The sequence below is a fragment of the Hydractinia symbiolongicarpus genome, chromosome 6, assembly GCF_029227915.1.
Source record: "Hydractinia symbiolongicarpus strain clone_291-10 chromosome 6, HSymV2.1, whole genome shotgun sequence".
Classification (NCBI taxonomy): domain Eukaryota; kingdom Metazoa; phylum Cnidaria; class Hydrozoa; order Anthoathecata; family Hydractiniidae; genus Hydractinia; species Hydractinia symbiolongicarpus.
In genome coordinates this window covers 16,574,114-16,586,297 of record NC_079880.1, presented here as the reverse complement: position 1 = coordinate 16,586,297, position 12,184 = coordinate 16,574,114, and the positions used below count along the sequence as shown (strand labels likewise).

The window sequence follows — 12,184 nt, the reverse complement described above, 5'->3', positions numbered from 1 at the left end:
TGTAATTTTATCTTGTCTTCTTCATTCAATAATAGCCTATTATATTTTTAATGATTATGTCTTCCTTAAATTTCCTACTCTTAATACCGTCGCCGCTCGTTATCTCGACTACCCGCATATCGACCTATTTCACGATCGACGCTCCCTATCTCGACTATCCACTATCTCGATCTTTCGTTATCTCGATCTTTTTCACCAATTCCGTGGAAGGTCGAGATAAGGAGCCTCAACTGTAATTGTTTACATAAATTAAATTTCCTTCAAGGAGATGAAACCGGTTGCTTCGCATTTCTCAATGCTGGAAAATATTGCGCATGAAAAATAATTTCCTCGAAGTTGAAGTTTCGTTATCAATATTTTCCAACCTGTTTGATCGGGTTTGTGTTCACGTATTTGCGAAAATTGCTTTGCCCCCTCATCATAAATGTTTTAACGTTAAATCTGCCCTTAAAAAGCCGTATTTATTTATTTATTCATTTATTTATTGATTATTTTTTTGTTTTACGTCTCCTTGTAAAGTTTTTCTCTTCACTTTTTTGTATATATTTCTGTTTTAATTTTTGTTTTCACTTACATGTGATGGGAATACATCTTTTTTTGCGTTGTGCTTATTTTCAAAAGAACAATATTTTCAACACTAACTCATGAAATAAAATTCGCATGAATAGAACAATAAAAATAAATGAAACAAAAAACAATATCATTGGTTGACACCATTTCGTTATTATTTTTTTCCCAAAGTTTTGTTTGTTTGCTTCTCTAATTTTATACATTGTGTGTCAACAAAGTAGAATGAAAAGAAGAAGAACAAGAAGAACAAGAGAAAGAAAAAGAACAAGAAGAACAAGGAAAGCAAGAAGAACAAAAAGAACAAAAAGAACAAAAAGAACAAGAAGAACAAGAAGAACAAGAAGAACAAGAAGAACAAGAAGGACAAGAAGAACAAGAAGGACAAGAAGAACAAGAAGAACAAGAAGAACAAGAAGAACAAGAAGAACAAGAAGAACAAGAAGAACAAGAAGAACAAGAAGAACAAGAAGAACAAGAAGAACAAGAAGAACAAGAAGAACAAGAAGAACAAGAAGAACAAGAAGATCAACAAGAACAAGAAGAAGATCAACAAGAACAACAAGATCAAGAGGAACAAAAAGAAAAAGAAAAAAAACAAGATTAAGACAAGATCAAGACAAGAAAGAAAAGAAAGATAAATCAAAACATAAATGAATGGAAATGCATTAGGAATCTTTTGAAGAAAGGTTTCGTTTATTTGGGACCTGAAACGTATGGTTTTTGCGAAGAGTGGAATGTGAACAAAAATTCAAGAGTAAATGCAATATTACCGTTAAGAACAAGATTTTATTGGTGGGGTGTTCCAACACTGCTTAATTTTCGAAGTTTTGTACTGAGTTTAAAAACCATTAAAACTAAAAAAAATTAATAAAAATTATAGGGCCGAATAGACGAAACAGTTTTGTAGATCAATTTTCGAAAAATATTATTTGACGAAATATTGTTAAAAAAATACACGCAAAAAATTTTTGGTCAATAATTATTCAATTTTTAAATTTATATAATATTTTTGTATACATACACTATACAAAAAACAATCTGAATTTAATTTATCATAACATCGGGGAAACAATTTTGTGCTCTTTAATCTTTTCAAGCAGTTTCCTTCTGTTCATAAAAGAAAAGTTAGAAAAAAAGAACTGTATGGGTGAAAGATTGGCTCCATCACAGAAGGGAAGCGTATAATACAGTTCTGAACGAATTAAAATTGACGGATTTTGAGAACTACCGAAGCTATTTAAGAATGAACACGGATATTTTCAGGTAATTTTGCATATCAAGGGTATATCACTGTGACAGTATTTTAGAAACTCATTGACATCGTTAGGCCCAAGATTCAAAAACAGCGAACAATGTTGCGATATCCAATTTCACCTTCACTACTATTAGCTTAAGTCACACGTAATTAATTAATTAATCTAGTACAATTAATGTGTTCAATAAATTAATCTGTAGTGTGATCACGGGAGTTTTTAAATAATTAATTTTCATCTGATGAACCCATGTAATGAATGAACAAGATTCATTACATGAAGTAACTAATCTGAATTTTCTATTAAATTGAATAAAGAAATAGTTAGCTGAAGTCACACAGATTAATCATTTTCAGATTCATTATACATGTGTTGTGAATTTACCGTAATTTCCCAGAATAATCAGATTTAGATTATTAATTAATCAGACTTATTAATTAATTCGGTCGTGTGACTTAGGCTATTTACTCTCTTTTACGTGCATAAAAACATTTGAAATGAATGAAAATGCTGAGTGTAAGTTTCGAAAAAAAGTGAGCAGCTTGTGATTTCCTTTGAAATATTATTGTTCTGACGAAAAATCGGTCAAATAAAAACAAACCAATTTGATTTTATTAGGTCAATTTTTGAATATTGATTTGTGTTCTTACGTCATTTTAGTATCATCGTTCTATTACTTTTTAATGATATATACACAACAATTTTAGATCAAATTTAGTTCAATATTTTATTTTGAGAATTGATATGCAAAATTGTTTCGTCAATTCGGGCCTTTACTAATTTAAAATTAACTAAACTGTGACTTATTTCTTCTGATATTTCGTTTGAAATTGAATAGAGTTCACTAAAGACAATGCCAGAATTTTGACTTATTATTAGATTTTTCGACTTTTTGCACCATAAATGTGCCATTATCTATCTATCGTAATTTTGATATTGTCCCGAAGTATTTACTCTTTTGACAGCTTTTTAATGACGTAATTGCTTTTTATATTGACGAATTTAATTTCTGTATATTCACCTTTGATGAAAATTGGGAAGATAGCAGGAAAATAGCAATTTTGGGCGTTTTCATGTTGACACTATATAAACTTTTTAAATCAAACTGTAGAAAGTCTACTTCAAATATAATTGCTTCGGCTTTCTCAGTCCCAACTTCCAGGTACAAATATCCTTGGATATTATATTACGCCCTTTGGAAAAGCAATAGTCAACAAGTAAACGTAACCAGTATGAAATAACCTGACGCCACTTTTATTGTTCATTTTCCAGTTGTTTCTTCTCAAAACTTGATGGAAAAAAGAGGACAAGCCAGAAGTTTCTAAGTAGCAAATATAAATTCTTGTTAGAGAAGGGATGCAACGATTATTATTTCTTCTTTTTAGAGTAAGAATAATGTATCGACATTTGTTGACACTTTTCTTTTTCTCACACGTACCTTTAAAGGTGGCATGTGAGATACTTAGAGGTAAGTTAAATTACCTTCATTAACATTTTTGTATACACATGTGAAGATGTGTATGCAACAATCTGTTATGTGAAGATGTGTATGCAACAAACTCTCGTGTAAAGATTTGTATACGACTATCTGTTATGTAAAGATGTGTATGCCACAATCTCTTATGTGAAGATTTATATGCAAAAATCTCTCATGTTTGAATATGGCATGGTAATATACTGAACGGTATCTCTAAATGAATCTTTTATGTGGAGCTACATATGGGGAATACATATTTCCTACATTTTTAATTTTTTAGGAAGTGGTACGTTCCGTCTCAATGGGATATTTCCAATCAAATACGGCAAGAGAATTAATTATCAGTCTGGAATTATGATGGCAGAAGCAATGAGATATGCAGTGGAAAAAATTAATAACGAAACCGACTTTTTATCTGGTTACAAACTAGGTATTTACAGAGTCATAGATATGGGCATGAGACGCAAAATACGAATGTCTGTTTTGTCGACGTTTATGGGACACATTCCATTCCTAATTGGCCCGCATACGTCCGAAACATCATATATAACAAGCATACTTACTGGCACTTTCCGCCAAGTTGTGGTGAGCTATGGCGCCACATATAGCGACTTCGATAAAACCGGTACAGCATATGGTCACATGGTACGAACAGTGCCTTCTGATAGATTCAGAATACAAGTTGTCCTTGATGTGATTGGCTCCTTGAAATGGAATTATATAGCTCTTATTAATTCTTATGGTTACGACGGCGAAAGAGAAGCGCGCAATTTTATTTCGAAATTATCAACAATTAATGTTTGTTTAGCTGAACTAATAGATTTACCAAGTGAACCAAAACTAAAACATTATATGGACGCAATCTTGAGCCTGAATTTGGATCAGCGATTAAAAGCGGTTGTATTGTTCACGACGATCGATGATTCTCGATTTTTACTTGAAACAATTCTAAAGTTGAAATTAGGTGGCAGGTTTTATCTGCTGTGTGCTTACGGTTGCACAAATTATATCGAAGTCGTGAAAGGTTACGAAGAGACAGCCCTGGGTACCCTAAGCATTGACCTACACCACCCAGAGAATATTGAGTTTAAAAAATATTTCCTATCTCAAAACCCATGGAACAATCCTCAGCGGTACTTTAAATTATTTTGGGAGAATCTTTTCAATTGCACTTTAAATAATAAAATTAAAAGTCGCAAACGCTTTTGCAGCAGAAGTAGTAAATTGGGAGTTGGCCATGGTTATTATCCCATTACCCCTGTTCACACTGTCATAGATGCTGTCAATTCAGTAGGTAAAGCTGTGAGAAGTTTGTTACAGTTGTTTTGTCGGCAGGAAAATAAAAGAAGCGTGGAAAACAAAACCTGGTGCAACATTAATGCTACCAAACGAGATATATACTCCTACACAGTGTTTACTATCTTAAAACAAATGGCTTATATAGATGGCACTATAAACACAAAAAAGTCTCAATACGTGCAATATGATGTACATAGCTTCAACAATGTAAATGGTGCATATAAAAACATTTTAATTGGAACATGGAAAATCAAAAGAAATACTATGCTTAAATACGCCCAAGATGTATTAAGGAAGAGAATGGCCAACTTTACCATGTTCGATAAGGCAGTGTCTGTAAGAAACGGGACAGAAACTCAGCCATTGGCGATATGCAGTGTTCCGTGTCCTATTACGCATATACGGGTCAAAGATGCAAACCCACTAAAAGCAAGATGTTGCTGGACGTGCAAAATATGTCCCGTAAATAGTATATCCTTAAATGACACGTGCAAATCTTGTCAAAAAACGGAAATGGCTGATCATACAAGAAAAAAGTGCATTTTACTGCCAGAACATTTCATTAACGCAAAGAGTCCGCTTTCATTACTGTTTTTATTACTAACAACAGCTGGCTTATGTTTGACAGTTGTAATCGTTGTTTTGTTTGTCAGATTTAATAACCATTATGTTATCCGATCCTCGGGACGAGATCTCTGTTATATGATATTGTTAGGCATTGGGTTGACTTTTGCATGCCCGTTGACATATTTAACAAAACCTACTGTTGCTTCTTGCACCTTTAGAGGGACTTTACCTGGTTTAGCCTTTCTAAAATGTTATGCTCCGTTGTTTTTAAAAACCAATCGGATTTATCGGATTTTTCGGAATGCCAAAACTTCAATATCCCGACCATCTTTAATAAGTCCACAATCACAGCTTTTCCTCTTACTTGGAATTGTTTTCATACAATTGTTACTGGCAGGAGTGTGGTTCGCGTCAAAAATGCCGGCACCGAGTCAAGTTGTTTCTGATAAATCGCTTATTACACTTCATTGCAAAGGAGATACTAGTTCAATATTACTACTACTTAATCTTGCACTTAGTGTCATATTTATGATAGCATGCACCATACTGGCTTTTAAAACAAGACATTTTCCAAAGAATTACAACGAGGCGAAATTTATCGGCATAACTTTGTATATAACTTGCGTAACATGGTCTATATTTCTGCCAACGTACTTCCTAGCAACAGGACAAGAAGAAGCCTTCATAAAAGAATATTTAATGTGCGGAGTATGTATCGTCAACGGGTATGTAACGCTGGTCGGACTTTTTGGTCAAAAGATCAAGATTTTATTTTCTCCGACGTTACCTGAATTGAACACGAAGCCTCAAATGCTATCCTTAAGTTATTCAAAACATTTACACATAGAAAGAGAAATCAGTTCTGCACAAGATTATAAAATTGACGAAAATATGTTGACTCCTCCGTTGAGAAAATCAACAACGATTATGACAAACGGGAACACGGGTCAACTGAAAATCGCAAACTCATAGTATGTCATGTACCAAACTCAGATACGCCATCAAAACCCAGAGATCTGTTACTTCGAATTTTAAACCTCAAACATTCATTTATCTTGAGTTTTTGATTGAGAAAATAAAATAAACTACAAACAGTACGTAAACAGACTGTGGCAAACTATACACTCAACATATGAAGCAATAGAGAACATTTGTGTGAAATATAAGAACTATCTTATTTAAAATAATTTAAAATAAGATCTTTTCGTCTGTACAGTCTAGTTCCGAAACGTTCATAAAAAACGGTAAGAGTGAGACTTCCTACATCCCCACCCACCACCACATTAGAAACGATGTTTTCACACCTAATCGATTTTGACACAGGAATCTTCAATCAATTTGCTCTTAAACACTGTATATAAACCCCTTTGCGCGTTTAAAGGCTTATAGGGGTTAAGCCTGCGCAAATTTAAAAATACTGTTTGCGCCTTGATGCTGCGTTGAAAATGGAAAAGTTTAAAAACTACCCGTCATTACAGAGTTTTGTAGATGAATGATTTTACATATTGGAAATTTACAATGTCAGTGGGTTTCCACTTAAGAACTTTGTGATTTCTGGAATCTGATTAGTTAATAAAATTTTCTGTTTCGATTAGTTCCGATGCAACTGAAATAAAATAAAAGAACAATTAGCAGATAGGCAATCAAATTTAGCTATTTTTTTATTTGTTTCGACCTGTTTGCTCTTGAGTGGAAATTCACCTTGAGTGAAAATAAAACGAAGCAACACACACTACACGTGATGTGCGTTCAGATTTCTATAGCAATTATTTATATTTATTTAACGATCATCTCTTCGCTTGATAAATCTTGACTTTTTTTATTTTAGCTAATTATAAAGGAAAGAAATTTTGGCTGGAGGGAAATTAATAAATTAATACACCTTTCCCACCCACGTCCCCAGGGTTTTTTGTCTTCTTAATATAAGAGAAGACGACGAAAAATACCCTGGTATCGTTAAGTGATTTTTGTCCAATACATGGCCAGAATATGCGAACGCGCGTCATGAGGAATGAGTTAATTTATGCGATCAAAAAATGGTATTGTATCACGAGTAAAAAATACAGGAAAAATTATCTTGGAAACTGCAATAAACATCTTTAAAGGTTAAAAAAGAAGTTGTGCTGTTTTATGTGCAAGTTTCATAATACTCTATTTTAGTTCAGTTAGCTAGCTATCAAGTATTTCCTAAATAAAAATTTTGTTTGATGAAGTTTGTTTAGATTTCAAATCCAGTTTATGGAAAAGTTTTTATTTTTGTGGCGTTCTAAATCCTATGGAAAAAAACAAGGGAGTGAAAAGAAGGGCAGAATAATTTCTAGATATGCGTATATACCTTCAGATTATAACAGCCTGCTTTAGGTAGCTATATATTTGAGATGCAAACGAGGTATATACTTCTCTGTTATCAAGTTAAATCTTTAGTGGAGTTGTGGGTCATAAATTAATTAGAAACAAGAAGCCCTGCGGCTTAAAGATTCCTGCCATTAGCAATAATCAGAAAGAGTACTGAACTTTGAAGTGGACCTTAAAACCAAAATAGGGGCACAAAATCATTGAATATTCGAAAATTTTAAAATTCAATTCTCGATTATTACTGTAAGTTTAAATCAAATTACATACACTTATTTTCTCTATAAGAACGATTTTATAAGAACAACAATAAAACACAATAAAAACAAAATAAGAACAATAGCAAGGCTGAAACTTTACAGATTTTTCCCTTTTCTCTGAAAACCAACATGAGAATTATCTTTCAACGCAAAATTTTTCACAGAATCAATTAATATATTTCTGGCTTCCAAAATTTGTAATATACTGTACAATTCTAGGCTCAACAAGTAAAAAATTAAGAACACGCAATATTTCTGGTTCTTATAAAAATAGTGTATATATATACAATACAACTGAACAAATGAAATACTAAAATTACAGATTTTACACATAGTAATAATTTCTAAAAGAAGTAAAATCTTTAACTTGATACCTTTGAAATTACTCTAGAAAATTCTGGAAAATTTGTTATATACGATTGACCGAATATAAATAGTTCAATATTTCATTTATTCAGTAATTAGCATTTGAATGTTTCAGTATTTAGGCGTTCAAAACGTATATTATCTTGCTCAAATTTTTTTAAAGTGTTGATGATAGATGTTTTGATAATGGCTGATCTGAAAAAGAGAACATTTGGAATACGAGGAACAAAATCAAAATTTCATTACCAACTGAATTAACACCAGGTTACTATTCAATTACTGCCTCTTTAAAGGCAATGCTTTAATTGTTATCGACAAGAGACAAATCGATACAATCTTTTTATCAAACTGATTTTTTCGCTTTCAGGAAAAAGAAAAAAACTATTCAGACACAAAATAAAAACGAGATGCTTAAGGGGTCTTTGCCAAACTTGCCACACTTCTCGCATTTAAGATTTTAGACATACATACTATAATTTGAAATTCCTTTATTTGAAGTTTTATATATGTAAAACTGCCACGTCTTATCCTCAAGGTTAACATACATACATGCATACTTGCGACATTAGCCAATAAGCGTGGCAAGTTTGGTAAGGACGTCCTCTTTCGATATATAACACTATTTGTTGGCGGTCCCTTACAATGACACCATACAAAACAGGAAATAGCAACATGTAGTTAAAGACAATTAATTCCAATATATATCATATACAATTCTCTGTATAGGTTACGAGAACTAGCAATATACAGTTTCTTTGTTTCGCAGTGTCATTTTAGGACAACTTTTTTAGAATTTAGGTAAATGGCACTTTGATTGCACTGACATGCACAAGATATCACAGTTTCTTGCCTTATAGCTACAATTATTTGGGAAATTCCATTGTTTATCATGTTAGCCTATGTGGTCATATTTTGTTGGTGGCTATTTGCATAATGGTTGCACACTAGTTGAAATATAAACATTTTGTGCGTAATAATTTTAGTGCTAGCATTCACCCCCAAAACAGGAAATAAACTAGTAAAATTCAGAGTTTTAGACAAAATATAGATGCCTTAAAAACGTTTTGTTTATAACAAGAAGTATTTTTTCGCACTTATTCATTTTTGCACAAAATATTTTGCCCATAATTTATGTGCGAAATTTTGCACGATAACAAACTTTTTTGCACTGTTCACTTGGGAAGGTACATGTCAACTTACACGTGTTGAGTGTGACATAACATTTTGTTTGTTCCACATTCCGAAAGAATTTGTTGTATGAATTGTATCTCAATTTCACTTTTTCACTAACTCTCAGATCTTTTTCTATCAATGTGGCCTCAAAAAAATCCTGACCGGGCACACGTCAATCAAGGTGGCTGTCAAAACAAATCTAATGCATGAGGGAGTGCCAATAAGCTGCAAACGACTGCATATATAAGGGCAAGTTCAAAAATGTTTTGAATAAAATTTACCATTTTCTCCAGAACTTCTCCCAAATTATTCTTAAACTTCCCAAAGTCGCCACTCACCCGAATTATTCCCACAAAACAGCACTTTTATTTACAATGACTGGCCCTCAAAGGCATTCTTGCATTAAAAATGATATTTTTGTATGTTATAGAAGATAAAAAGTTGTTTATCAATTTTTTGAAATTTTTAAAATATATTTTTTCGTTCTTAAGATATTGAGCTTAAATGATTTCCAGCTGACCTTATGAGATCATCATTTATGATGTAATAAGGTAAGAAGCACAGATTAATACTTGATATATCCTGCGAACTTACATAATATCAAAACTTTTAAGCGGTGTGGATTTATGCTCTAGATGATATCTTGACATGTGTAAAGTTTTGTAGTTTAAAAATTATCTTATCTTTAATTACAGGTATAAATATAATGTCAGCATTTTTCAAAACTTTCTTATGACATCATAGGATCCCGGATTTTGAATACTTAAAATTTATATAAAGATTTTTAAAAAATGTCAAAGGAATTGATAAACAACTTTTTATTCTCTACAACATAAAAAATATCATTTTTAATGCAGAAATCCCTTAAAAAACAGACAACCCTGAGAGTGCATAAATGGTATAAATATAAGCCTCTTTAAGAACTCTATGCAAACAAACTTTTAACAAAGTTTGTTCGTGCCATCGTTCACAGTTTTTTCTTCCATTATAATGTTTTTTTTTGTTAAAGTTATGTGCAGGACTTTTGAGGTACCAGGCTCAATGTTGTGCAGTTAATTAACACTTCTTTAACTAAAGAGGCATATTTGTTGATAAACGAAGTAATATTGACATAAATTCTGTATTTCTATGACTTAAAAGTACCTGTAGGGTGCACTTTTTAGGGCATATGCAGCTTATCACATTAACTTTTAAAGTATCTCACTTATTTTTTTATTTTAGCAAAAAATGAGAGAAAACAAGTTGTCAAAACTGGCAACATTAACTAAGGTTATTTGTTAAAATGTCAGTATTTGCGATGTTAATTAATTAGACAGCTGTAGCTAACTATCTAGCCATCAGTCATTTTTTTTGCAATAATTCATGGCATCTGGGGTCACTTGTTTGCTTGTAGCTACTTTTTAGAGAGGTAACGAGGTATTATTCTCTCGTTTCTGAAAGCTATGGGATGTCCACTTTTTCTAGTTGCTAAATTTAGCAATGTTTTAGGATTGGAGTTCAAAATATATTCTTACGGAAACAGTCCACGAAAATTTCCACAAATCTACAACAACAGCAGTACGATCAGCAGTACGATGATTGTCTTATATACCTATATCGTTCCGCGTGGTTTAAATGAATGTTTTAGGAACACTACTGTATAGAGATATATATTTGTATGTTCTGGCACACCTCAATCAAACTGGTAACAGTACTGTGTGAGAAAAAAAGCAGAATAAAACTTATACAAGACAACATAAAATTATATTTTATAAAATATAAATTACATTTTTTATACAAATAAGGCATTTTCCATTTTTATATAAATAACAAAAATCTTACAGCTCAGTGATTTTTTATCGTATAGTATGAAAGTTTTTCTGCACAATTTGTCTCCATTCTAACTAGCTCAGAACACATTAGAAACAACATTACAAAATCTACTTCTGCCTAAACACCATCCATTTATAAACAAAGTTCACCAGAAAATAGTATTTTTCGAGGTCTTGTAAAGTAAACCATTCTATTTTAAGCTAAAATCGTTGATTTAAAAAGAGCAGCTCATTCCACTTCACATCTGCTTTTAATTCGAAAATTCGTAGTGCCATGCACAACAACTTTTTTTATCCAACTTAACTAAGAGCAAAGCTTTATTAATACAAAAGCATCATGCGTTTTCTTTCTCCAGCTGACAAGAAAACTTTGTACGAACAGCACACATGCTACGGTTTCAAAGTTTTATATTCAGTTCAGCATGGATCTCTTCACAAGTCAGTCGCAATAAATTTATCAGGGGGTAGTTGTACAATTTTTGTCAAGTTCTTATTTCTTTGCTGCTTTATGACCTTGATAACAAATTTTCAAAGGTAAATATGTTGTTTACTATTTTATTTTTGTTGCGAAAAACTATTGTGCGACGAAGTAAAGCATCATTTGTTTTTGTTTTTAACGGTTTTTAACGGTATTTCACAAGTCACTACCCCTTAAAGAATATTCTCGCCTTATTTGACTTACTTATGTTAAAATTACGGGTGTTGGTTTATGGTTCTTACGGTCATATGTTACCATTATTTATATTTTTCACCACCTAATACAACAAGTAAGTCGAAGTACAGCGAGATTAAATTAGGGGCTATACGCTACAATTTTTAAAATGAATTAAAGCAAATAACTCAATTTTGTGGCCTGCGAAGTTACTCGTAGGATAATTAGCAGCTTCTTACGTATTACGCCATATCATTGATGAATATGCGCTCAACTATATAATACATGCATGTGTGTATTATGTGTAGAAATTCTATAGAAATACAACCCAGAGCATATTACGAAAGCCACCCTGGAAGATTTTTGTGCTTAAGCGGAATACTTTTTTGAAATCGCAACAACAA

At 32.2% G+C, this 12,184-nt stretch overlaps 1 protein-coding gene across 1 annotated transcript; it reads left to right on the top strand.

The window, feature by feature from the left end:
- Nucleotides 1–925: 925 nt before the first annotated feature.
- LOC130647430 (metabotropic glutamate receptor 3-like) lies at nucleotides 926–6,414 on the top strand. The gene is made up of 2 exons (XM_057453282.1): nucleotides 926–3,291; nucleotides 3,581–6,414. The coding sequence occupies exons 1-2, from the start codon at nucleotides 3,180–3,182 to the stop codon at nucleotides 6,136–6,138; spliced, it is 2,670 nt and encodes an 889-aa protein (XP_057309265.1). The 5' UTR covers nucleotides 926–3,179; the 3' UTR covers nucleotides 6,139–6,414.
- Nucleotides 6,415–12,184: the final 5,770 nt, after the last annotated feature.